General features: G+C 36.4%; 1 protein-coding gene across 14 annotated transcripts in view; it reads right to left on the bottom strand.

Moving 5' to 3' along the window:
• The window catches only part of SOX6 (SRY-box transcription factor 6), a 538,119-nt gene that overhangs the window by 249,110 nt on the left and 261,723 nt on the right, over window positions 1–27,286 (bottom strand). For all 14 annotated transcript variants that reach the window (XM_051967575.1, XM_051967573.1, XM_051967571.1 and 11 more), the window contains one exon: window positions 18,068–18,157. In XM_051967575.1, the coding sequence (XP_051823535.1) occupies window positions 18,068–18,157 (90 nt within the window). The remainder of the gene's footprint in view (window positions 1–18,067; window positions 18,158–27,286) is intronic.

Raw genomic sequence — 27,286 nt, 5'->3', positions numbered from 1 at the left:
AAGACCATTATTAAAAACATGTTCTAACAAATAGCCACATACCGACTTGAGACAGAACAGGGCCCAGATGATGTCCATAGAACAAAGCAGCCACAAAGTGCTCCCTTCCCATGTCAGACCAGCAACTCCATATCCTGCTGAACTCTCCCACCAAACTATTTTAATGGCAGCAAATAGTTTCAGTGAAACACTGCTACTTTCCTTACTAGCTTTTTGATCAAAGTAGAAAACTAAAATAGAGGTCTGAGCCCTCACTCCTCTTACACTTTCACCATCTGATGACCCTTTAATGTGAAAGGTCTGTTTCCACACAAATACCCCCAAACTCAAAAACACCCTATGGATGGAGGGATAGAGAGAAAAGCCCAGACCTTTTTCCACTAGGGCTTCCTATCATTTCGTTCAGACTTGCTGGGAAGCACCAACATGTTTCTGCTCAGCCAATTTTCAGGTGCAATCAACTCCTAAGTACTAGAAAGAGGCTTGAGGAAGGAGGATTTTGTCTGAAAGTTAAATTGAACTAAATTTTGAGCTCAGTTACACACAGCTCCCATTGGGCACTGCAGTACAGTAGAAGTAGAGAGCAAAATTGGTGGAGAGTCCTTAATGGTTGTATTTAAAATGTAATTTTATCTAAAATCCCCTAAACTCAGAAACTCTATACTTTGCAGAGTTTATTTACTCTCATTTTACCTTTGCTAATACAAGACAACACATTTCTCATCAGAGTTCAGAAAAAGCATGAATGGTTTTCCCACAGCCTAACCTCTCTGTAGTCTGTCTGCCTTGTCAGTAGATCTGTGCAGACATTTGGACTGAAGGGGAATCACGAATAAACTGAATAATTGAATCAAATTTCGTCAATGGATTAAATATGCACTCAATAGTAATTACTAACAGTAGCAACACGTTAAAAAATGCAGAGAATGATGTACAATTTGTGCTTATTTCAAGAGCCCTATTCATTAAAAAAAAAAAACACCATTTGGGTGAAAATACATGCATTTTATTGAGTGGGTAGACTGGGCAATTTTTTCCTAATTCAGAGACAAATGACCTAAATATTGAACATGTGAGAGGTCTAGGACTTTAAGTAGGGACTGGACTTTTCCCTCGTTTATTATTATCTAGGTACCAGATCTGATATCAAGATACTATTAGAGGCACAAGCCCTTTCTAGGTACAAGAAATGTCCAGAACACATGCCCAAGGACACTCAAGAGATGCCAATTGCTTCAAGGCAAAACAAAGGATTTGCCCTCTAAGCAGCACAGAGAGAAGCAAGCAGTCCATAAACTCACTTATAGAGTTCTCTTCTTGGACCAATAAAATCTTTGTGCACAAAATCTGAACCCAAAATGGTTCAAAAGAAAAGTTTTCACAATGAAAAATGACTGGCCTACTCATGGTGCAACTGACAAGGTCCAGATGTGGATTCCCAAAAGAGAGAAGTTCCTGGGTGACTATCAATGTCTTTATATATTGTTCAAAACTGGGAAGAAAGCTCCCCATTCTTAAACCAAAGGCATTTTGGTTTAAGTCTAAGAAAACAGAGCTATGGAAGTGATGGGATCCATTAAATCAGTAATAGTCCTGAAGCACTATAGCAAAAGAAAAGAAAGAAATAGTTAAATTTTGTTGTTTTGTTATTGGGTCATTTCAGTTCTGTCTGATTCTTTATGACCCTATTTGGGGTTTTCTTGACAAAGACATTGGACTAATTTGGCATTTCCCTCTCCAGTTCATTTTTTTGATGAGAAAACTGAGGCAAACAGTGTTAAATGGTTTGCCTCTAGTCACACAGCTAATAAGTCTCTGGAGTTAGATTTGAACTTATGAGACTGAGTCTTCTTGAATCCAGGCCCAGAGAATCACTTAATGTGCTATGACACCACCTAGAAGAAATTGATCTCAGAAGTTTGGGGATAAGACACTTTCAGAATTAAATGGGATCATGGGAAAGTCATCTTGCCCAATCCATGCCTAAGCAGAGATGGTCTCTACAACTTCTCTGACAAGTAACCATCCACCCTTCATTTGAAGATTTTGGGTTGTGGACTGTTTACAACTTCTACAATAATCCTCTCCATTTTGAGATTGCTGTAATTGTTAAGAATAGTTTTCCTAATATTAACCTGAAAATCTGCCTCTGTAATTTTTGTTCATTACTTCTAGCTTGGTCTCCTAAGGTCAGATAGGCTGTGTTTGATCCCAAACAGTTTAATTAATATTAAAAAATTAAGATCATTCTCCCTTTGCCACCACTACCTGTGTTCTCCTCTTCTGCCAACTAACATACTTTGCTCCTTCAATTGATGGTGGACAATGAGTTCCAGTCCTCCTAGTTGCTCTCCTTTTCAATGTCCTGTCTAAGATGCTGTGCCCCAAACTGGATGCCCACACTACTCCACATATGGTCTGGTGAGAGCAAAGGACAAAGGGACAATCACCTCTGTCACTCGGGACACTATGCATGTACTAAATATAGTCTAAGATTACATTAACTTGTCAGCAAGCTTGTGAAAGTAGCACTGTTAGTGTTTACACTAGATAGCAGAACTCATACTGACTGTGGGGTTAAGAAATAAATGAGATCTCCAGTTTAGAGAAGAATGTTGGCTAGAGTGTCATGGCAGAAAGCCATTGACTAATCCTTCAGACAAGCCATTGACTAGACCCCATTTCAGATCCTTTTCAGAGCAAGTCAAGGTCAAGTTCAATGGTCAAGTTCCCTAAGCCAGATAGTAAATAACACAGACACACCAACACCACACTGGACAGAGTGTAAGAGAATTTTATGTTTGGTCAAAAAACTCAATTCAATTCAACCATTGAAAAATTTCCCCATGTATATATATGGTACTAGGCAAAATAATTAAGTTTAAATAAGGTAATGGCCTCCCTTTATGGATCTCACATTCCTAGAATAATGTGAAGTAATGTGCAACATAAGCTAAACACGGGTTCTATAAAAGCCAAGTAGTCCCATACTCATGAACCCAAGTAGTGGTGTATCTTCACTGTACTGGGCAAGTACTGATCTCTTATTATCTGAATGGTCTCTGTGTCAAAAGGTTTCCTATCAAACTCTTCCTTGCCAACTTATTCCTTATTTCCTTCTTCTGGACATTCTCACCAAAAAAAGTCACAAAGAATCGACCACAACTGGGAAGGCTAAAAGTGGCCATTGAAGAGATGCTACAGATCAAACACCGGTACAAACAAGTGTGTGCTCAGGTACCAAAGTCCAGCTTAGAGCACTGAGAAAAAGAAATAGATAAGACAAGACATGAAATCAATCAACATGCATTTATTAAGTGCCCATTGTGTACCAGGTGTTATACTAAGCCCTGGGGATGCAAAAAAGCCAAAAGACAATCCCATCCCTGGAGAAGCTTGCAATCTAAAGGGAGAAGAAACACACAAACAAATGCTTACAGAGTAAACAATATACAGAATAAATAGAGAGTAATTAACAGAAAAAGCACTGGGATTAAGAGGTGCGAAGGATGGCTTCCTATAGAAAGCAGGATTTTAGTTGGATTCAAAGGGAACTAAGACAATCAAAGGGCAGAGGGTAGAAGGAGAGAATTCCATGGACCGCAACAGCTGGAGAAAATTCCTGGAGTGGTTGAGACAGAAGACTTCAAAAACACAGAAGACTTCTCCACTCACTTTTCACAGTGTGGTCATAGGAACCAAACACACAAGGCCAGCCACTCTTCTCTCTGGTATTCTTGGGGTGACCTGATGATGTCAGCTCTGAGGATAAAACTTCAAACTTTGATGTTACTATAGTAATCAACCCAGTGTCCCTAGACATCCCAATATGATTCAGATGGTCAGTATGGGGTGTGTATGTATGTGTATATAGATAAATATAGCTATAGCTATTATGTGTGGGAGAGTGAAAGAGAGACAGAGACAGAGAGAGACAAGAGAGGAGAGAGACACAGAGAGACAGAGAGACAGAGAGAGAGACAGAGAGATAGAGAGAAAAAAGAGAAGAGAGAGAAAGAGGAGAGAGAGAAAGAGAAAAGAGAGAAGAGAGAGGAGAGAGAAGAGAGACAGAGAGAGAAGAGACAGAGACAGAGACAGAGACAGAGACAGAAACAGAGAGACAGAGACAGAGAGAGAGAGGAGAGAAAAGAGAGACAGAGAGAGGAGAGAGACAGAGACAGAGAGAGACAGAGACAGAGAGACAGAGAGAGAGGAGAGACAGAGAGAGACAGAGAGAGAGAGAGACAGAGAGACAAAGAGACAGAGAGAGAGAGAGAGAGACAGAGAGAAAGAGAGAGAGACAGAGACAGAGAGACAGAGACAGAGAGAGACAGAGAGAGACAGAGACAGAGACAGAGAGAACACACACGAATGACCACTGGGCATAGTTATAAAACACCCATAAAAATGTCTGGAGTACATTGAAGAACAATCTCCCCCTAACCGGGTAGTGAAAGTCCATCCTTCCAATCTTAGTCAAACACAAAACTCCAGTATACAGTTTCCCTAATTCTGCCCAGGAGTATTACACATGCCCTGCTAGCTACCATTTCCTGGTAGACAATCTGAATGGCTTCCAGGAAATTGCTAATGACCCTCATTTTACTTAAAATCTAGGCTGTAATTAGTAATAGCTTTTCTTCTCCATACCAGTTATAATGCTTATTTTAATCAGAGTAATCAGGAGAAAAATGTAAAATGCCTTGTTTCCCAGTCTATCAAAAGGTATTCTTTCATTTTTAAGTTGGTATGTCACCAAACACACTAATACATATTGAATATGATCATAATTGTGCAAAACTACTTGTTAAAAAAAATCTTTTTGTTTCCAACTACTCTACTTTCTTCTTTGTAAAAACCTGTCACTTGTTACTCAAATCTGGCTTTCTTAATGGTGTCAACAGAAATATTTCAGCTCTGTAAAGCTACCTAAGAGAAGATAGTAGAGAAACATGGCTGTTGAAATACTTAAATGCAGGGGTAATTTTTTAAGTAAGGTTTTGTTTTAAGTGCCTTATTTACCTGTTAACGGTCTATTGAAAGACATGAATGTTTCAGATTCTTACCCAATTAATTTAAGATATGCTTTTAATGTGATCACTGATACCAGCCAGGGATGCTCTTAGCCTGTGTAATATTTATAATAAGGGCCAGTTATTAAACTTCAGTATTTTCTTTTATGTGTACATTGATTTCACTAATTAGATCCAACTGATCTTTCCCCCTGCAGATTGATTTTTTTAATCCTCACAGTTAACAATGATTCTAATGTATCATAACACTTTAGACCTTAATCATATAGCGGGGCTTTGCTCGTAGCTTTTGTTTGAGTTTTAATTAAGAAGACCTCGTGTCTCCAGCCCCGAGTGGGGGGAGGTTTTAATTGCCTGCATGTATATCACATAGACTTCAAAAGGAGGAAAAGATGTTTATAAGGGAGAGCACAAAGGGGCACTCAGAAATGTCTGCAGTCCTACAAAGCAGGGATAATTAAAAACCTATGGGTGCGGCTGCGATAGAAAGCACATATATTTATTTCTAAAACTAGCTGCTGTGTGCCTTCATTGTTTGTAGAAGAAAGTGGACTGGGAAATAATCTCATGCTATTGATTACAGTGATGTCAACAGCATATGCAGGGAGTCAAGTCAAGCCATTACAACAAGCATCTCCCAAGGGTTTGCTGCGAGCTAGCCACCAAGGCAGGCGGGAATCAAACTGTCCTCAGGGAGCCTAGAGCCCAACACAGGATGGGGAAGAATGGAAAACGTCCTGGAGGTGCCGCCAAGTTTGACTCCAGTTTCTGTGTGGTGAGAAGCCTAACTTCTCCATACTTGTTTTATGATTCTCTATTTTGCCCAAACCACTTCTTTTCATGGATAGAACAGTAGATGAAAGGTTAGTGAGCCCAGGAAGTAAGTCTGACATTTACTATTGGGGTTGCCATGACCAGGCCACTCAACCTCTTCAACCCTCAGTTTCCTTATCTGTAAATCAAGGGAATCAGGCTAGATGATTTTCAGTTTAATTCTAGCACAGTCTATGAAAGTATAAGTTGAAAAGAGCTCTAATTTCATTATTGAAACTGTCACAGTTTGGATCCTGCAAAAACTGGGAAATGGTCTTCATGGGTTGCTTGGCTAACAAAAAACATGGCTTGATAACCAGTTTTTGGTACTAAGTCTTTCATTTCTTCATTAGGTTGGGCTGGTCCTTGGAGGTGACATCCATGGATAATCCATTGTCCATCCATTCAAAGCCTTTCCAGCAGCCCAAGCCTTGGTAGGACCTGAGAGCACATCAATATATAGTATTGTCTTTCCTGCCATTCTACAGGAAGACATCAAAAGAAAATGAACTTTCTTTAATGGAGAAAAGCCTAGATGCTAAATTCTCTGTTTCCTCACCCCTTTCAGGCTTGTTATTGTTCTTAGTGGATGTTTTTTCTGTTTGTTTTTAACATCAAAAACACTGAAAATTAGAAAGTCTGAGTCATACTATGGGAAGAAAGTCTGAGATTCAGACACATTGTAAATAGTAATAAGCAGCACTCTCACTCTGCCACCTTTTATATGCATTTTAGACATTTTATAAACATAGGAGGCTAAGAAACTAAAATCAAAGCAAGATGGGATCTTTTAAGTCTAGTCTCTCGTCACTGATTGGTCATTAGAGTAGCAGTGGGTCTTCTCAGAAATAATGTTCTCTATCATTTTATGTCTTTTATTTTTAATAATCTACATCATATTCTATATTATAATAATCTATATTTATTTTTCATCTCTATTAATAAATTGCTACTTCATCACCAACATTACTACCACTATACACATCCATGATCCCAAAAATTAGTTCACTGATATTGTGGGTTTTTAATTAATATTGAAAAGTAATGTGGATATGGTTTTATTAGTAGAAAAGAACATTAAAGAAAACACATTACCATTGTTTTGCTGCAACAACCCAAGAACCACTGAGACTTTTCATCTAATTTATAGCTGAAATGTCCTATATGTGTCTCCCCATTTAGAATGGGAGCATTCTGAATACAGGGACAATGAGTAAGGGACACAGCACAGTGCTTTGCAGATGATGATCATTTAATAAATTTAATTTATTTAGTTTTATAGTTTAAGTCATACATTTAATACTTTTTTCAGTCATTCATTCATTTGTGCATTCATTTATGCATCCATGCTGCCGACTTTCCTTTTTCCCTCAAATGAGGCTTGATAAAACAACTACCTTAAGACACAGGAATGACACTCCAAGAAAAATACCTCTTCCAACATTTGAAAATTATAAAGGAGCTGACAATAGACGTAGAAAACCAATGGATTGTTGAAAAAGAAAGCAATGAGAGGGATATTCATTGTCCTACAGAAGAAAGGCAGCATGTGATGCAAACTCACAATATCCAGAAATAAAGTTGATGATCTCATGGTGGAGGTGAGTAGCAAACAGCCGCAAAGCCTGAGCTTAACGGGCAAGTCAGCTGTGCCCTGGGCAGGATGCACCAAGCCCTAGGCTTGCAGCAAGGCCAATCCTGACCCTTTGGTGATAACAGAACTGCTTAAGTTACTTAAAGAATGACCTTCACCATTTGATCTTCAAAGACCTATCAGAGATTGAAAAAGACCATGACCAGCCACAGGAGCCAAGCAGCTACATGATGCCTGCTTTTCTGCCTTGCTCCCAAGATTTATGTTTGCAGCTGAGCCTGAAAACTAAACCAGGCTCTCCTTTGCTGATGATAAGCAGCAGTGGCTGGCTGCCTTGTCCACAATGAGAATTTTAGCAAAAAAAAAAAAAATACAAAGTAGAAGAAAACTGAGACTGGAAGCAATAACTGCTACTGAATCTGCAATAAAAAAAAAACCTCAGCATTTTAGGCAGCTAAAGAATGTCTAGCACATCAGAGCTGGAAGGGCTCATCTAATCCCACCCTTCAATTTGTGGATGGAGAAACTGAGACCAAAAATAGGGAACGGACCTGCCATGGTTCGGTCACCAAGATGGGCCTTTAGACTCATTGCTTTGAGTCCATTGCTTGTTCGTGCAATCCAATAACCACTTACTAAGGTTGCCTAGGGCTCTGGGGACCTAAAGGTCAAAGCAAAATCCTAAAGAGCTTCCATCCTTCTTCAGGGTGGGGAGGGGGTCAGAAGGGAATCCAATAAAGGAAGTGTTCAGCCAATACAAGGTAATATGAAGAAAGGGTGAGCTAATGACTCTAGGGCTGAAGTACTGAGCTGAATGTGGAGGTTACTTAGGGATGGAAAAGAGAAGACTGGGCATTCTAGAGTGCTGAGGCAAAGATGCTGAGGTGGGAAATGGGCCAGGTGTGGTAACGACACAGAGTGCTTGAGAAAAAGTCCTGAGAAATATCTCAAGAGGTAATTTAGAGCTATAGGAGCCATAAGTGCCAGGCTGGAGAATCCATGTGTTATACTAGACAAAATGGGGACCTCCCGGTATTTTGGAGCAGAGGAACAACATGGTCTTACCTGCACCCAAGTTCCTGACTCTTTGTGAGATAACAACAACAGGAACCTTCATTGTCTGTGCTGATTTTTTTTTTCTTAATTTCAAGGTACTCTATATACATTATGAGCCAAGTCTTTGAACTCCAAATCCAGTTTGTTTTGTGCTTCCCTTCTATACCAGAATTGTAGGAGAGATCAAAAACTATTTTCCCTTCTGTAAAAGGTTCACAATTCCTATAGAATCCCACAACCTACTTTGCAAAGGCAAGTCTTCTAAATCCTGTTTGAATTAGTATTGCAACAAAAGACATTTCTAGTCCTTAACATTGAACTAAACTGCGAGTTTTTATCTAGATTCTAGAATTCCCCTCCCCCTTTACACAATGAAAGAGCAGAGCAACTTTCAGGTCCATTTAAGTTTTAAGGTTTGAGAAGAACACAGGGAGTCATTTAGGTTGCTTTTTAAAAATTTTGGCACAGACCTGTGATTTGATCATTATAGGAGAACTCCTGGTGTGAAAATTCCCTCCACCGAGGCCCATCTGCAACTCCTTTGTAATTTATAATCTTAGAAAACTGCCTAGGGCATTGAGAGGTTAATTAACTTGCCTAATGTCACACAGCTACCCCAGGACAGAGAGCTTCCAAGGCTATCCCTTTATCCACTATCCCATTTTGCTTATAAAAGTGAAAAATAGTACACGAAAAAGCACAGTTTTTCGTTCTCTTTCCTCTATTAAGAAGAAAACCTCCATTCTCTGTGCTACTTTGCTGAGCATACCTAAGAAGCATATCCCACCTTGAAGCTTCAATGTAAATATTGATGTAATTAATCATCAATGTCCGAGGAAAGAAAACACTATTTTCCTTATTTGGTCTGTATCACATAATTATTTTTTCACCCCTCTTATCATCTGTATGTTTGACAAACATGAGTAGAAACAGTTTGTGCTACGGGTACAGCTAGCGTTCCTGTTTTCCTGGCAAGCTGCCCAGGGAGGCGCCTTCCCACCATAAAGATGCCAGCCCAGGCACAGAGGGCCATGTGTGCAAGGGAACAGGGAGGAGACTCACTGAGGTTCTCCCCAACAGAAACCATGAAGGGTGGGGCCCCACCCTTCGGGGCACGGGGAGAACGCTGGTGGTCTGAAGAAAAGTGGCCGAGTCATCTCTGCCTTTGGGAGTGGCTCCTAAGTAACGGCATCTTCTCTTCTACTGCCCAAGTCCGGGGAAAGCAGGAGAAACCTAACCAGCAATTTTCTTCCCCTAACGTATAACCCACACCCCCAAAGTCTCCATCCATACCACCATCAGGCAGAGAGGAGCTCACATGTCTGACCCCCTTCCGCCTTACCTCTTACTATGTTTCTACTTCACAGTACGTGATTATCACTTCTGGGACCATTATATACAAATAAATAGGGGAAAGGAAAGAGAGTCACAATCCCCATGACATACTAAAAACAAATAATATGGAAACTACAAACAGAAAACTACATATTTAGTGTATATATTTATTTAGTACATATATTTAATATATATATGTATATATATATAACTAAGAATCACTGAATTCTGTTGTTAGAAGGAACTCTGAGACCATCCAACTCAACCTTCTCCCCAAAGCAAGAATTTTTTCCTACAAAAATCATAATAGCTCAACTTACTATTTCAATGATGGGGAACTCACTACCTGTCAAGAATTCTGCCTCATTCAATTGTGGAATTGCTGAATTTCAATATGAAGGGATCTAAGTGACCATCCATATCTGAAACAATTTTCTTTTAGATAGCTATAGTGGTTATTGCTTGACAACAAGCCTAAATGTGCTGCCCTCTGCCTTCAAGAATCACATAGAAGAAATCTAATCTCTTAGTTTTAAATACTTGAAGATAGCTATAATATGTTCCATAGACCTAATCATCTCCAAGATAAACATCCGAAGTTCTTTAAATCTTTAAATAATCATAGAATCATCAATTTAGAACTACAGGGGTCTTCAGAGGCCATATATCCTCTTTCCAAAGCCCCCAAGTTCCTCATTCTACAGATAAGAAAAGGGAGACCTATTTATTAAAGATTAGTTACTTCCCCAAGGTCACACAGTTAGCAATTAGCAGGGCAAATTCACTAACAGGCACATAGTTGGCAATTACTAAATGCTTGTTGAACTTACCACCAATGAAAAAGAAATCAAAGCAATAATTAGGAACTATTTTGCCCAACTGTATGGCAGCAAGTCTGACAATCTAACTGAAATGGATGAATATTTACAAAAATATAAATTGCTCAAGCTAAATTATAGAAATAAATTACTTAAATAGTCCCATTTTAGAAAAACAAATTGAACAAATCATTAGTGAATTCTCTAAGAAAAAATCTTCAGGGCCAGATGGATTCATAAGTGAATTCTAACAAACATTTAAAGAACAACTAATTCCAATACACAAATTATTTGGATAATAGGTAAAGAAGGAGTATTATCAAATTCCTTCTAAGAGACAAAAATGGCACTGATACCTAAACCAGAAAGAGCCAAAACAGAGAAAGAAAATTACAGATCAATCTCTATGGAATCATATGGTAATCTCAATAGGTGAAGAAAAAACTTTTGATAAAATACAGAACCCATTTCCATTAAAAACATTAGAGAACATAGGGATAAAGGGAGTTTTCCTTAAAATAATAAGCAATATCTATCTAAAATCTACAGCAAGCATTATTTTTGTAATGGAGAAAATCTGGATGCATTTCCAATAAGATCAGGAGTGAAACAAGGATGTCCATATATCTCCACTATTATTCAATATTATACTAAAAATGCTGGCTTTAGCAATAAAAAAAAGAAATTGAAGGAATTAGAATAGGCAATGAGGAAATAAAACCATCACTCTTTGCAGATGATATAATGATATACTCAGAGAATCCTAGAAAATCATCCAAAAACCTACTGGAAACAATTCACAGCTTTAGAAAAGTTGTAAGATATAAAATAGACTCACACAAATATTCAGCATTTCTATATATTACTGACAAAGCCCATCAGCAAGAGAAAGAAAAAAGAAATTCCATTTAAAATTACTATAGATAAAATAAAATATTTGGGGGTTTACCTGCCAAAACAAACCAAAGAACTATATGAACACAATTACAAAACACTTCTCTTACAAATAAATTCAGATCTAAGCAATTGGAACAATATCAATTGTTCATGGCTAAGCCGAGCTAATATAATAAAAATGACAAACTATATTGATCTACTTGTTCAGTGCCATATCAATCAAACTGCCAAAACATTATTTTATAGAACTAGAAAAAATAATAACAAAATTCATCTGGAAAAATAAAAGGTCAAGAATATCAAGAGAATTAATGAAAAAAAATAGAAAGGATGGTGCCTTAACAGTACCAAACCTAAAACTTTCTTATAAAGCAGCAGTCAATAAAAACCATTTGGCACTGGCTAAGAAATAGAGTGATGGGTCAATGGAATAGATTAGATACACATGACACAATAATCAAGACCTATGGCAATGTAGTATTTGATAAAGACCTAAACTCCAGCTTCTGGAATAAGAACTCATATCTGACAGAAATTGCTAGAAAAACTGGAAAATATCAGAAACTTGGCATGAACCTACACTTCACACCCCATATCAAAATAAGGTCAAAATGGATACATGATTTGGACATAAAGGATGATACCATAAATAAATCAGAAGAACAATAGATAATTCACCTATCAGATCTTTGGAGAAGGGAGGAATTTATGACCTAAGAACTAGAAAACATTATGAAGGGCAAAAAGAACTTTGATTACATTAAATTAAAAAGGATTTGCACAAACAAAATCAACAGAAACAAGATTAAAAGGGAAGTATAAATCTGGGGGAAAATCTTAACCACTAGTAGTTCTAATAAAGGTTTCATTTCTAAAATATAAAAAGAACTGTGTCAAATTTAGAAGACTACAAATCATTCCCCAATTGATAAATGGTCAAAGTATATGGAATAGACAATTTTCAGATGATGAAACTAAATTATATGAAACTATAGTTATATGAAGAAATCCTCTGAGCCACCTCATCTCACCTCATTTCACACCTCTCAGATTGGCTAAAATAACAGGAAAAGATAATGATAAGTGTTAGAAGGGATGTGGGAAAACTGGGACACTAATGCATTGTTGGTAGAATTGTGAAATGATTCAACCATACCAGAGAGCAATCTGCAACTATGCTCAAAAGGCCATAAAAGTGTCCATGCCCTTTGACCAGCAGTGCCATTATTGGGTTTATATCCCCAAGAAATCATAAAAGAAGAAAAAGGACCCACTGTGCAAAAATGTTTGTAGCAGCTCTTTTTGTGATAGCAACAAATTGGAAGATAAGTAGATGTCCATCAATTGGGGAATGATTGAACAAGTTGTATATATGAAGACAATAGATATTATTGCTCTATAAAAAATGATGAACGAGCTGATTTTAGAAAGGCTTGTAAAGATTTACAGGAACTGATGCTGAGTGAAACAAGCAGAACCAGGACAACATTGTACACAATAACAGCAAGAATGGGCAATGATAAATATGATAATTGGTTCTTCGCAGTGGTTCAATGATTCAAAGCAATCCCAATAGACTTTGGACAGAAAATTTCATCTGCATCCAGAAAAAAAGAACTAAGGATATTGAATGTAAATCGACACATGTTATGTTCACTTCTTTTTTGTTTTGTTTTTTCTCTTTCCCATGTTTTTTTCCCTTTTGCTCTGATTTTTCTCTCACAACATGATTCACAAAGCAAGGTGTGTTAAAAATAAATTTAAAAAAGAAAAATAAATAAATAAATGCTTGTTTATTGACTGTTAGATTTCCCCTGTATGGCATGTGTTCAAGTCCCTATCCTGATCACATTCTTCTAAGATGTGCTCCAACTTCTCCAAAGTCTAATTTAAAATGGAATTCCCAGGAATGAACATAATATTCTAAGACAAGTTCTATTACTTTATTATAATTGCTCTTTCTAATTGTTTTGTTTAACCATGTCTATAACCTCATCTAAGCTATACATTAGCTTAGCTCTCACTGGCTTTTCAGTACATAACAATTATAGTATCATATACTGAAGAGTACTACAAATGTCGGAAATCCTATGTGTCAGGAAATGGTAAGATATTATTACTATTATTAATTATGAGAGACGACACGCATAATAGTCATATTACAATAGCCTTGAAGCCAAGAAGGTCTAGGGCCAAGTCCTGCTTCTGAGACAAAAAAGCTCTATGACAAGTAATTTCACCTCTCAGTGACCCTAGGCAACTCCCTAAACCTATCAACTCACAGACAAGTTGCCCGTCTGCACTGTGGAAGAGAGTATCCACACCAAGAGTGTAAGAAATAGATACTCTAGCAACCTGGTCATCATTATAATATTTCACATCTTAGAGATTTTGAATGTAAAGTACTTCATTCACAATTTTATTCCACTCAATAGATAAGGAAAAAGAAGAGTCCATTTTGTGCCTACAGAGGTCATAAATGCTTATTAAATTGGAAATGAATTGCTAGTTTGAAAAAATAAAGCTTTTTTTTTCTTTTTCACTAACTGCTCAAATCAACGGAGTTTCCTCTTTCACCCTTTCCCTTTATTTTAGGCTAGACCACTGTTACTTAATAAGTATTAGGTATTCTTGGTGTAAAAATCCTTTTTATCAATGCAGAAGAGCAATTCATAACATTAAAGAGCTGTCCAGGCCACTGAGAAGTTAAATAGCTCACCTACCTAGGGGTAGATGGCTTTCATCATCACAAAACTATTGGAACTGGTCTCAATCATCTAATTGTTGAAGAGATCCAAGTCCATCAGAATTGATCATTGTATAATCTTGCTATTGCCATGTATAATGATCTCCTGGTTCTGCTTACTTAGCATCAGTTCATGTAAGTCTCTCCAGGCCTTTCTGAAATTATCCTGCTGGTCATTTCTTACAGAACAATAATATTCCATAATATTCATATACCACAATTTATTCAACCATTCTCCAACTGATGGGCATACATTCAGTTTCCAGTTTCTTGCCACTACAAAAAGACCTGCCACAAACATTTTTGCACATTTTTTTCTCCTTTAAGATCTCTTTGGGGTATAAATCCAGTAGAAACACTGCTGGGTCAAAAGGTCTGCACAGTTTGATAACTTTTTGAGCATAGTTCCAAACTGCTCTCCAGAATAGTTGGATCCATTCACAATTCCATCAATAATTCATCAGTGTCCAATTTTCCCATATCTCCTCCAACATTTGTCATTCTCTTTTCCTGTCATCTTAGATAATCTGACAGGTGTGAAGTGGTATCTCAGAGTTGTCTTAATTTGCATTTCTCTGATCAATGGTTATTTAGAGTACTTTTTTATATGACTAGAAATAGTTTCAATTTTTTTATCTGAAAATTGTCTGTTCATATCTTTTGACCATTTGTCAGTTGGAGAATGACTTGGATTCTTATAAATTTGAGTCAGTTCTCTATATATTTTAGAAATGAGGCCTTTATCAGAACCTTTGAATGTAAAAATGTTTTTCCAATTTATTGCTTCCCTTCTAATCTTATCTGAAATTTGTTTTGCTTGAACAAAAACTTTTTAACTTAATGTAATCAAAATTATCTATTTGGTGTTCAATAATGAGCTCCAGTTCTTCTTTGGTCACAAATTTCTTCCTTCTCCACAGATCTGAGAGGCAAACTATCCGATATTCTTCTAATTTGCTTATAATATCACTCTTTACGTCTAGATCATGAACCCATTTCGACCTTATCTTGGTATACAGTGTTAGGTGTGGGTCAATGCCTAGTTTCTTCCATACTAGTTTCCAATTTTCCCAGCAGTTTTTTTTTTTTTATCAAATAGTGAGTTCTTATCCCAAAATCTGGAGTCTTTGGGTTTGTCAAACACTGGATTGCTATAGTCATTGACTATTTTGTCCTGTGCCTATTCCACTGATCGACTAGCCAGTACCAAATGGTTTTGATGACTGCTGCTTTAAAATATAATTTTAGGTCTGGTGCAGATAGGCCACCTTCATTGGCATTCTTTTTCATTAATTCTCTGGTTAAATATTTCAAGGAGGTAAAAGAAAGAATTTAGGGTCCATATATATCAAAGCATATACCATAGCAATCCTTTCATGATAGCAAAGCATTCCCATCTTTTTAAGAATGTCTAAATAAATCATGGTACATGAATATATTTAAAATATTTTTCTACCATAATAAATGATGACAATGAAGAAATAAAGACATTGGAAAGACAGAAGGATAGAGGCAAAGTTAAAGCAAGCAGAACTGGACAAACAATGTATATGATGATGATAATGGAAGTAAAAAGGGAAAGAACAATTCCAACAACAAAACTAAACACTGAACCAAGCTCAGGCCCCGAAATAAGATATGATAAAATGCACCTTTCCTCATTCCTGTTAGACTTAGTTGATGTATTGGTTAATTTGGCTCAAATACTTTTTATTTTCTCTCTTTTTTATGCTTTATTAGAAGGCTGGCCCTTTGGGTAGGGAAGGGGGAATGATATACTTGGAAAAGAAACTGATAAGAAAAAAATCAAAATTTGTTTAAAAGTAAGTAGATTGAGAGAAGAACAAAGAACCAATGGAGGTGGGTGGTGTGGTGTGATTGCTACTTTGAGGTTATATCATCATTAGGGTGAGTAGAAGTATTTATAGTGGTCTCTGATGGTCCAGTGTTATGGCTCATGCTGACTCAGAACCCAAGAAGAGCATAATATCAAAGATGAAAACCATGGTTAGGTCCAACCTTCCTATCACAATCAAATCAGTTGAATTTGTTTCATGGAAAATACATCAAATTAACACTCTTTTGGTGCGTTAACTGGACCAAATTTTCTGAAAATAATAATTTGAAATTCTGCCAAATAAGTCACTAAACTGTTCATATCCTTTAACCCACTGAACTCACTACTGGGAATGAGAAAAACAAAATGGCTAACTACCAATCAAGGAATGACTAAACAAATTGTGGTATGAATGGAACAGAATATTATTATATCCCAAGAAATAGCAGAGATGAGGAATTCCAAGAAATATGGAATAAATTCTATGAACTGATTCAAAATGAATAAGGCAAGATCAAAATAACACAATAAAACATTATTATGAATTAAAATAACTCTAAAATACATCAGAATTCATATTAAGTGCAATGGGGAGGGGAAGAGAAAGGAAAGCCACAAGTATTTATTAAATGCCTACTGTATGCCAGATATTGTGCTAAGGACTTTACAAATATTATCTTATCTGATATTCTCAACAAATCATTTTAGTTCCAGAAGACAGATGGTAAAATGTGATAGGAAAGGAATGAACTAAAAGCATAGAATATTGCATACATTATTGGATTAAATGGTTTCTTTTGTTTAACTATGTTTTGTTGTTAAAAGGAAGAATTCTATTGGAGGTTTACTGGTACATGATAGTGACAGTGAAATTTTTAAAAGGTAGCAATAAAAGTTCAAAAAAAATTTAATGGTACACATTCAGTAACGAGCCTTAAGGAGTTTTTTAAATGGGGATTTAAAAGATAGAGACATTCATCTGCCTAAAACCATGAAGCCCATGAACTTTGTCCCATACATTGCCAATCTCACCTCAGACACATAACTTTGGAAAAATCTCTGTGTTTTCTCTATGATATAAAATGGTGAGAAGATGGAGAGTTCTGAGATCACTTCCAGCTTGAAAACTACAACTGAACCTAAAAAGTCATCTAATCCAAATTTTTCATTTTATAATTGAGGAAACTGAGATCCTTGTGAATTGATTTCAACACAGGCCTCAAGTGGTTGATCCAGGGTTTCCATTCAGGGCCTCTGAGCAAAGCTAGAGCTTCTTCTACTGTACCATCCAATAATAGCTAGCACTCATATTCTACATAAAGTACTTTTTACCTATCACCTTGAATCTCACTACAATCACGTGGGATATGCACTACAGATATTACTATCCCCATTTCACAAATACTCTGATTCTTAAGAGAATTTAAAGTGATTTCTCATCAAAGAACTAACAAGTGTCTAGCAGTAAGATCAACATCCAGGTCCTTCTTATTCTAGATCTATAAATCTCTTTATTCTCTAACTTCATAAACAATAACTCTTACACTGAATGAATCAACAAGGATATTAGTCAAGAAGGAGACATAGGTCAATCAGTAAGCATGTGAGTAAAATGTTTATAGTCTAGGAAAGAGTATTTGTCTTTTTCAAGTTATAACATTCAAGAGTTTTCTGTTATATAAAAGACCCATAAGTTAGCCCAAAGAATGGGCTTACACTCCATTAGATTGTGAGTTTCTTGAGAGCAGGGTTTATTTTTTGGTCTTTCTTTGTATCCTCAATGCTTATTAGTATAGTACCTAGCACATAGTAGGTTCCTTACTCAATGCTTATTGACTTGACTAAGTCCAAGATAAATATTTCCTTGTATTCAGCAATCATTTTGATACCCACAACAACATATCGGCATTGGTACATTTGATATTTTGCATCTCCTACCTTTAATTTCTCCAAGAAGCTCACTGGCATTTAATCTTTCCATTTTCTCCTTCCAGTCTTTTGAAAGTAGTTTTTCCATGCAGGATGAGTCTGCCACAAAGAAAAAAGAAATACAAATTTAATGAGTGTCTTTGAAACTCATAAATTCAGAAGCCTGGCTCACAGAGTCACTCTCCTATTTTAAAATTTGCACAGCTACAACAGCTACTCCAAAAAGGCTTCAGGGAAATTCAGCAGCCTCCCTGGAGGTATGCTGCACCACTAGAGTTTTAATAGCAAGATTTCAGAAATTTGTCTGATGCATGAATAATAGAATGACTGATTCTGCTGCTCTCTATAATAAAGTAAAAAGAATGGTCAGTGCCACCAGCACCCCAAAGGTCAGTTTCCAACAGCCAAACACTGGGTGAGCATACTATTTATGCAATAAGAATATAGCATTGTAAACAAAATTGTAAGGGACTTGAGGGATCATTTTACAAATAAGGAAATTAAGTCCTAGAGAAGTGAAGAGATTTGACTATCAACTATTGATAAGAATTTTTTAATTTCTGAAAATACCAAAAATTTGATCTTAATTGCTTCTTTTTTTATATTTCAAATGTAGTTTATACAAAACAGGTACCTGTCATTTGGCATTTTTGTCATCCTTTTGTTAATATCCAGTGAATATTTATATGTATATTTTTGTAAAGAGAAGCAGACATCTCAATGCTTCCTTTCAATGAGTTTCCATATCATATGTTAACTGCTTTAATTCTCTTAGTAAAGCTTAAGAGAAATAATGGCAGGACTTTATAGAAGACAATCAATCTCAAAACATTTATTCCTTCAAAAAAAAAAAAAGGAAAGGAAAATCTTAATTAAATAAAAAAAGTTTCCACTTAGAGAAGCTAAGAGAAATGAAAGTCAAGTTGAATGAGCTCACCATTAAGGGAAAGGGACTATGACTCTTTTTATGTAAATGGCCCAATAGATCTGTTTTTATAAAAACAATAAAAACATTGAGAAATATAAGGCTATGATGAAGAAAGGACAGTAAATCAAGAAAAGCTTTCTATAGAACCAGGGTTCTTGATTTTAAATCCACATAGACCCAGTAGGTATGTCCAAGGACAGATTTCAAAGTGTCCATGAACATGAATGGTGAGAAAAATTACATCTTTATTTTCATTAGTCACTTACAAATTATATATTTTCCTCTGTTATGACTATGGCAAGAAACTAATATTCTGAGGAGTTGACCTGGATTGAGGTAAAGAGCTCCTTCAGGAATAGGTAGTATTTAAGTTGCTTCTTCCGGTGAGGTACAAATCGACTCCTCTAACTTTTAGAACTTTCTCCCAGTTACGACTTTACTTTCTCAATATTAATCTGAAAATTCATCAATTTAACCACACTACCCTCTACTCTTGGGCCCTGGTCATATCACTATTGATCCTTTTCTAAAGTCCAAATTTGGCTAACTCCCACCACATCCTATTGATGGAAGGAACTGAACACCTTGGCTCTGCATTCCCAGGTTGTCCTATCTGGGTGATTGTACTTCAACTCTCCTTACTCCTTCCCTGTCTTTCTCTAGGAGGACTGTAATGTTCTCTTATTGAGTTTTCTTGGGGTCTTTGGAGACAGCCTTCGCTTCAGTTCAGTAATCACTAGGAGTGCAGCTAGGGGTTAAAGTCCAAATCCTTTATTGTCTCTTTCCAAGTCTTGTCTCCTTTCTTAGGGCCCTGTTAGCTTTCTTACAGGCCTATCTCTCAACTTGGTTCTACAAGCTTGAGCTCCTGCCTCCTTCTCTGCCCTCTGAATCTCTCCTGTCCAAAGGTTTGTGCTTCAGCCTCCAGCCACCACAAAGGTGGACGATGGAATGAATCTGTCTCAGCCTCTGAGAGCTTCTAGTGGACCTGTCTTTCTGGCCCTGAGAGCTTCTCCCTTATATACTCCACACTGAGCACACACCAATCATTATATCACTAGGACACCATTATTTATTGTAGGATTAAATCAATGCTAAACTAGATTTAACCACTGTCTCCTCAATTCCACTTAGTACCTTGTTTCAAGTTCTGGCCCATAACATCTCCTTGTGGGATTAAATCAATCATACTAAGCCATGCTAAATTAGATAATAAATTAGATAACTATTGTCTCCATCAATTCCACTGACTTAATACCTTGTAAGAATCCTTTGTTTCAAGTTCAGAGTTCTGGCCCATAACAGAGGACCATTGAAATCACTGCTATCTTTGCTTTTGTGATGGTTATTCCATTCCACGTCTTACCTTCTGTTAACCCCACATCTAGATGTGTCGTCTCCCCCAGCTAAAGACTAAGTTAAATTTGTCCTTAGTACTGTGTCTGACCTGTAGTAAACATTCTTTCATTCATATCAATCATCCCTTCCCCTCCCACCCTTTCTTATTCACATGCTGGAGGAACTCACACAACCTTACTCACTGGGCTCACTACAAATTATGTTATTTAACCTTAGTTGGACCCAATAGCAACAAGGCAATCCTTTACTCCTCCCTAAAGGATTTTCTATCTCACGCAGACTTTCTCTCCTCTGCTTACTGTCTCCTCTTCTAGGATCACTTAACTGCCTTATCTGATAGACTTTCTAGTCCTCATCTTTCTTGACCTTCCACTGCATTTTACACTCCAATCGCCCCCTACTAATAGCTTCTGCTCTCTATATTTCTATGATGCTATCTCCTGGTTTTCCTTCTTTTTTCCCTGACTCTTCTTCTATACCATGCCTTCTAATTAGGTGTTCCCCAAGATTCCCTCCTTCAGCTGCTTCTCTTCTCTTTATAAACTCTCAGTTAAGTCACCTCATTAATTGCTATTATTAAATTATCGTGTCTATGCAAATGACCTGTGGTTGGTATTTAACCCTTTGTGATGCCATGTGGGGTTTTTTGGGCAAAGATACTAGGGTGGTTTGCCATTTCTTTCCCCAGCTCATTTTACAGATGAAGAAATTGAAGTTAAGTGACTTGTCAGGGTCACACAGCTAGAACATGTCTGAAGCCAGATCTGACCTCAAGTCTTCCTCAGTGCCTGAAGAAATTAAAATGACCTACAGATCTATATATGTAACTCTAGTTTCTTTCTTGGTGATATATCCATCACCAACCACTGGACATTTTGAAATGCATTTCATGTCCCAGACATCAAGAAGTCAACACATCTAAAATAACCTGTTTAATCTATCCCCAAAACGATCTTAGCAAATTTCCCTATTTCTGTTCAAGGCTATTATCCTTATTCAGTTCTCATAGATTCACAAACTCAGCATGATCCTCAATTCCTCATTCTTCTTCACCTCACATATCCAATCCATTGCCAAGTTTTACTATTTATACCTTTACATCTCTTATATCAGACCTTTTTTCTCTGCTCACAAAAATACCACCTTCATTCAGGTCCTCATCATCTCTTACCTAGACTTTGGAATAGCTTCCCAATCAGTTCATGCTTCAAGTCTCTCTACTAACTCAAACTTAACACAGCTGTCAAAGTAATTTTCCTTAAGCATAGGATCTGACAGTCTTCCTATCTTAAATTCAATGGCTTTTCTCTAGGATATATTAATAATATTAATAATTATGGCAATAATAATGATAACTGGCATTTATATAGTGCTAAATGGATTATAAATTAGTGCTTTAAATATATTGCCTTGTATAATTCTAAAGTATAAACAAAATTACAAATTTCTATGTTTGTCTTTTAAAGACTTTCCTAATTTGGTCCCAACTTTTACCTTCTACTCAATTATATTATAATATCCTCCTTACAGTTTATATAGTCTAGCTAAACTAACCTTCTCTCTTCCTCACAGAGAATACCAACTTTGTGTCTTGTCATTGCCCAATCCCTATTCTTAACTGGAACATGGTTCATATAGATGATTATAATGCAAAGTTCTAACATGATAAATGCATCCAAAGATTGGAAAATTACATATTGTGATATGTAAAAGGAAGGTGTTTGTCAACTGGGGGGAAGTCAGAGGTTTCACAAAAGAGCTAACATTCCAGTTGGACTATAGTTTCAGAATACAAACAATGCAAGCAAAGACATGGAGGCTAAAGTGGGTAAGGAATGGCTATATACACAGAGTAATCCAGGTCACCTGGAAGTCTATGTCAGTATATATTATGAGATAACCCTTTAAAGAGACTTTAGTACTAGATCACAGAAGGTCTTAAATGATGAACAAGGACAAGAGAGATGCTAAAAATGTTTCATAGAACAGAACACAAGCTATAAAGTGAAGGGGTTGAAGTGAGATGACCTCTAATATCCCTATTTGCTCTAAAGTCCATGTGTCCATGATGAGACATATATATAAGAAAGGTCATTGTCCTATCAATATGAAGGGTAGATTGTCACTGGATGGATGGAAGAAGAGAATGGAGGTGAAGAAAATTTTAAGGCAGTGATACTACTGGTAATAAAAATACATGTATATTGTTGTTGTTGTTCACTCATTCAGTTGTACATGACTCTCATGACCCTATGGACCATACTATCATTGGGATTTTCTTGACAAGAATACTGAAGTGCTTTGTCATTTCCTTCTCCAATAGAGTAAGGCAAACTTAAGTGACTTGCTCAACATGCATATACATATACATGTAATCTAGTCTTCATATATATACACATGTATATATTTATTACCAAGGTTTTAAATATGTATGTATGTATACATGCATACCTGCTGGTAATGGAAATAGAAAAGAAATAATTAACATCAAATATTATGAAGGCAGAATTAACAAGATCTGGAAATGAAGAGTTATAGGGTAAGGGAAAAGGAAGAACTAGATTTAAATTGCAAACATAGGCTAAGGCTTAATAAAATTGAACTCAAGAAGAGTGAGTTTTGGGGCAAACAATAAGCTTTTTCTTAGCTATGTCAACTTTGAGATCTCTTTAGAACATCCTGGCAAAAATAGTTTATAAGAGGTTGAAAAAGTAGGTATAGAGCTCACAAGGGAGTTTGGAGATATTGATTTGGGAGTCAGCAATCAAACACTTATTAAGCATCTCATATAGTGCTATGCCAGGCACTAAGAATATAAAAACAGAATGAAACAAGTACTAATAAGTGTGAGGATGCCTTTCCTACCTCCACCCAAATTATTATAATTACAGACAGCTTAAACAGTTGGACTGAATGAATCAATCTATTAATCAATCAAAAATGTGAAATGGTCCTTAATCATTTTGAGAGGAGTAAAATTCTTTGATCATGGGGTAAAAACAGATGATCCCACATTAGAAATACCTTGAAATTGACTGAAAGAAATCAAAACTATTTCTGAGTATATATGTATAAAGGTAAAAGTTGAGAACATGGCAATAAATAAAATCATTCACAGAAAGAAGGCATTCTTTTCAAGAACAGTCATAATACTTTACAATCCAAAGTAATGATATTTTGGTAGCTTTCTTTTAAAAAAAATAAGATTTTAGGTGGTCACACACATACACACATAAAACCCTAAACCTCTTCCCCTTTCTAGTTATCCCACCCCCACTAGTGAATATCACTTTAACTTATTTCTTGAGTTTGTCAAGGTGACAGAATGGTCAAGGTGGCCTTTAAAAGACTGTTGGAAGATAAATAAGTCACTGAAAGAGAAGGTGAGCTCTAGGTAAGAGATGAAAAAATACTCATGATTGGAAAGCGTTGATGAAAACAATTAACATTTGTCCATGGCATGATCAATCAGCCAAAGAATGGATGGAATCCAGCTAAGTGTCATGAGGTGGGTGATGGAGAAAAATCCTGCTAGCTGTCTCTCAAAGATGAGACCCAAAATCCTTTCCAAATGGAAGTCAGCTTGATTCTATCAAAAGCAGGTTCCGCTCCTGTTCATTCTCGATTTTTTTTTATTTTTCCCTCTTTTTCTTCTTAACTTTCTCCATTTATTTTTCTTCCTTTGTTTTCCTTCCTTCCTTTCTTCCTTTCCTCTCTCTCTCCCTCCCTCCTCTCCCCAGCCCTCCCTTCTCCCCCCCCTCTCTCTCTCTCTCTCTCTCTCTCTTTCTTTTTCTCTTTCTCTCTCTCTCTCTTTCTTCCCCCTCTCTCTCTTTCTCCCCTTTCTTTCTCCCTTCCTCTCTTTCTCTCTCTCTCCAACTCCTCTCTCTCTCCCTTTTTTCTTCCTTTCCCTTAAAAATCCACATTACTTCCAATAAGTGATCTACCCCAGAAATCAGGAGGTGGACTCTGAATGACCTTCCAACAAAGGCAGGAAGGCATAGTTTCCAATTGTCTTTAATTTACCCAAAGGACTCTCACTGCATTCTTTGAAATTCAGAAACAGGGTGGGCATTTTGCACTCTGTACAGGTCTGGTTTTTATGTTCGAGTCACACATTAAAAAAAATCCCAAGTTTGAGAGTGCAGCAGCGAATCTTCAAAGCCAAGACTGTCAGAGATTATTATTTCAAATTGGGTCTGACTTTTTGAGACATACTAAAATGTTACAGCACAGAGTGGTATATTTATAACACCCCTATCAGTAATAAATATGATCAACTGAGCTGTCTTCATCTTGATATATTCCACAGCCTTGTTATTTTTATAAAGCTACTCTCCAAACATGTTGTAACAATATACTAAGCTGATAATTATTACTGATACAAATGCTGAAACAGTTCCTTTGCATACAATCCAAATTGGATACATCTACCCAATGACAGAAGACAAAAGCATGGGATTTATTAATAATGATAGCAAATTTCACTGAAAATTCATAAACTAGGCAGACATGTAAAACAGTCTATGATATGTCTCTCATTTCTATAAATATGCCTGAAATCTTCAGGAGCCCTAGGGAATATGTGTTGAGACATCATGGGAGAAAAACAAAACTATGCGGCCATCAAGAACAAATATTCAAGTGTCACACAACTCACAATAAATTCCCATTCTTTCCTTTACCACAATGTTAAAGAAAACATATACAAGAAATAATGTTTGACAACTACCAAGTGTTTTACATTAATAATAGAAATTTAATCTTCAGCACAAATCTCTGAGTTAGTCTATTTTTCCCTGCTTCCATTTTACAGAGGGGAAGGCTCAAGCTGTAGAGAAACTGGGCAACTTTCTATAAAAGGCTATGAAAATTCTTAGTGTCATTCACTGATGGCCTTCACTGCTAGGACGACAATAATAATAACAGCCCCCATAATAGTTGATATATAGCACTTTAAGATTTGTAAAGCCTTTTAATTAATCAATTAATCAGCAACTTTTTTTTTCTTGTGAGCATCTACTGTCCCAAGCACTGTGCTACATGCTAGTGTTACAACACCAAAAATGAAATAGACCCTAACTTCAAAAAGTTTATATTATTATCAGGAAGCCAATATGTATAACATGCATATATAAATATATACAAAATAGATGTGAGGTAATAGGATGGTGGGGAAGCACAAACTACTGAGAATGATCAGGAAAGAGCTCTTGTAGAAAGAGGTGTTTTGACTTGAGCTTTGAAAATTATTCGGCCTTCTAAGAAAAAGAAGCTGAAATGAGGTGATTCGGGCCAATTCCAACAGATTTGTGATAGAGAGAGTCATCTGTTTCCAGAGAGAGGACTTTAGGGACTGAATGTGGATCAAAGCCTAGTGTTTTACTTTTATTTGATGTTGTTGTTTACCTCTGTTGTTTTTTCTTTCTCATTTTTTTTCTTTTTGATCAGATGTTTCTTGTGTGCAACATGATAAATGTGGAAATATGTTTAGACAAATTGCACATGTTTAACCTATATTGGATTACTTGCTTGTCTAGGAGAGTGGAGATGAAGGGAGAAAAATTTGGAACACAAGGTTTTGCAAGGGTGAATGTTGGGAACTATCTTTGCATGTATTTTGAAAAATAAAAAGCTATTATAACCAAAAAAAAAAAAAAGAAAAGAAAAGAAAAGAAAAAGAAGTTGAGAGTGGAGTGTATTCCAGGCATGAGAGACAACTTGTGCAACAGAACAGAGGTGAGAACTCTGGGGAACAGTGAAGTCCTTTTGAATAGACCAAAGAGTATAATAACAATATATAGTAGTTATATAGTAATTATTATACTATATATAACTACCGTATATTATACATTGTATATACTATATATTGCATATAACTACTATATATAGTTATTATACTATATAATTAGAATAGTAAGTTAGGCTGAAGCTGGAGTTTTTAACTGCTAGAACAATAGTTATAGAGTTCATAGGGAGCCATTGAAGTTATTGAGGAGAGGAGTGACAAAGTTGACCTGTTCTTTAGGAATATTGCTATGGAAGCTATATAAAGGGTTGCTTAGAGAGGAGAGAGATGTGAGGGAGCAAAATCAATTAGAAGGCTATAACAATAGGGTAAATGAGGGGGATGATAAGGAAACAGAATCAAGAGCTGTTGCAGAGATGAGGTTGACAAGACATGGAAACTAATGGGACATGGTGGGAAGAGAGTGAGAATGAGCTAAGGTATACAACGTTGTAAATCTGAGTAACTAGAAGGATGGTGGTATCCTTGATGGAAATAATGAAGTGTAGAAGAGAGATGCATTTTGGGGAAAGATGAGTTCTTCTTTTGCACACGCTCAGTGAGAAATAGTTATGGAACATCCAATTTGAAATGTCCAAAAGGCATTGGTTGATTCAGGACTGGAGCTCCTGAGAGACTATGTAGAACTAGGAGCCATCTGAATAGAGATGCTAATTGAATCACTAGGAGCTGATGAATTCACCCAGAGAGAATATGAAAGAGAAGAAAAGAGGTGTCAGGACAGAATTTTTATATACATTATCTCATTTGACATCCACAATAATCCTATGTGGTAGATGTTATCTTTATATCTATTTTGTATGTGAGAAAACTGAGCTTCAGACAGCTTAACTGATTCAACCAGGGTCCAGTCAGCTAGCAAAAGTCAAAGGTGGGATTTGAATTTGGATCAATATGTGCAATCTTGACAAATTCACAAATGAGATTCACAAATGACCAGAACAAAGCAGCTGCCTATTGCTTGGGAAACAGTTAACTGACCATGTTGTGTTAATGTAGTAGAGTATTATTGTACCATAAGAAATTACAAATATAAGGACTGAGACATATTTGGGAAAACCTGAACAAACTAATCCAAAATAAAGTAAACAGAGTCAATATGTACTGACTAAAATAATATAAAGGTGAACAACACTAA

The sequence above is a fragment of the Antechinus flavipes genome, chromosome 6, assembly GCF_016432865.1.
Source record: "Antechinus flavipes isolate AdamAnt ecotype Samford, QLD, Australia chromosome 6, AdamAnt_v2, whole genome shotgun sequence".
In the NCBI taxonomy this organism is placed as follows: Eukaryota; Metazoa; Chordata; class Mammalia; order Dasyuromorphia; family Dasyuridae; genus Antechinus; species Antechinus flavipes.
The sequence above is the reverse complement of the archived record's forward strand: the minus strand, read 5'-3'. Positions and strand labels throughout refer to the sequence as shown.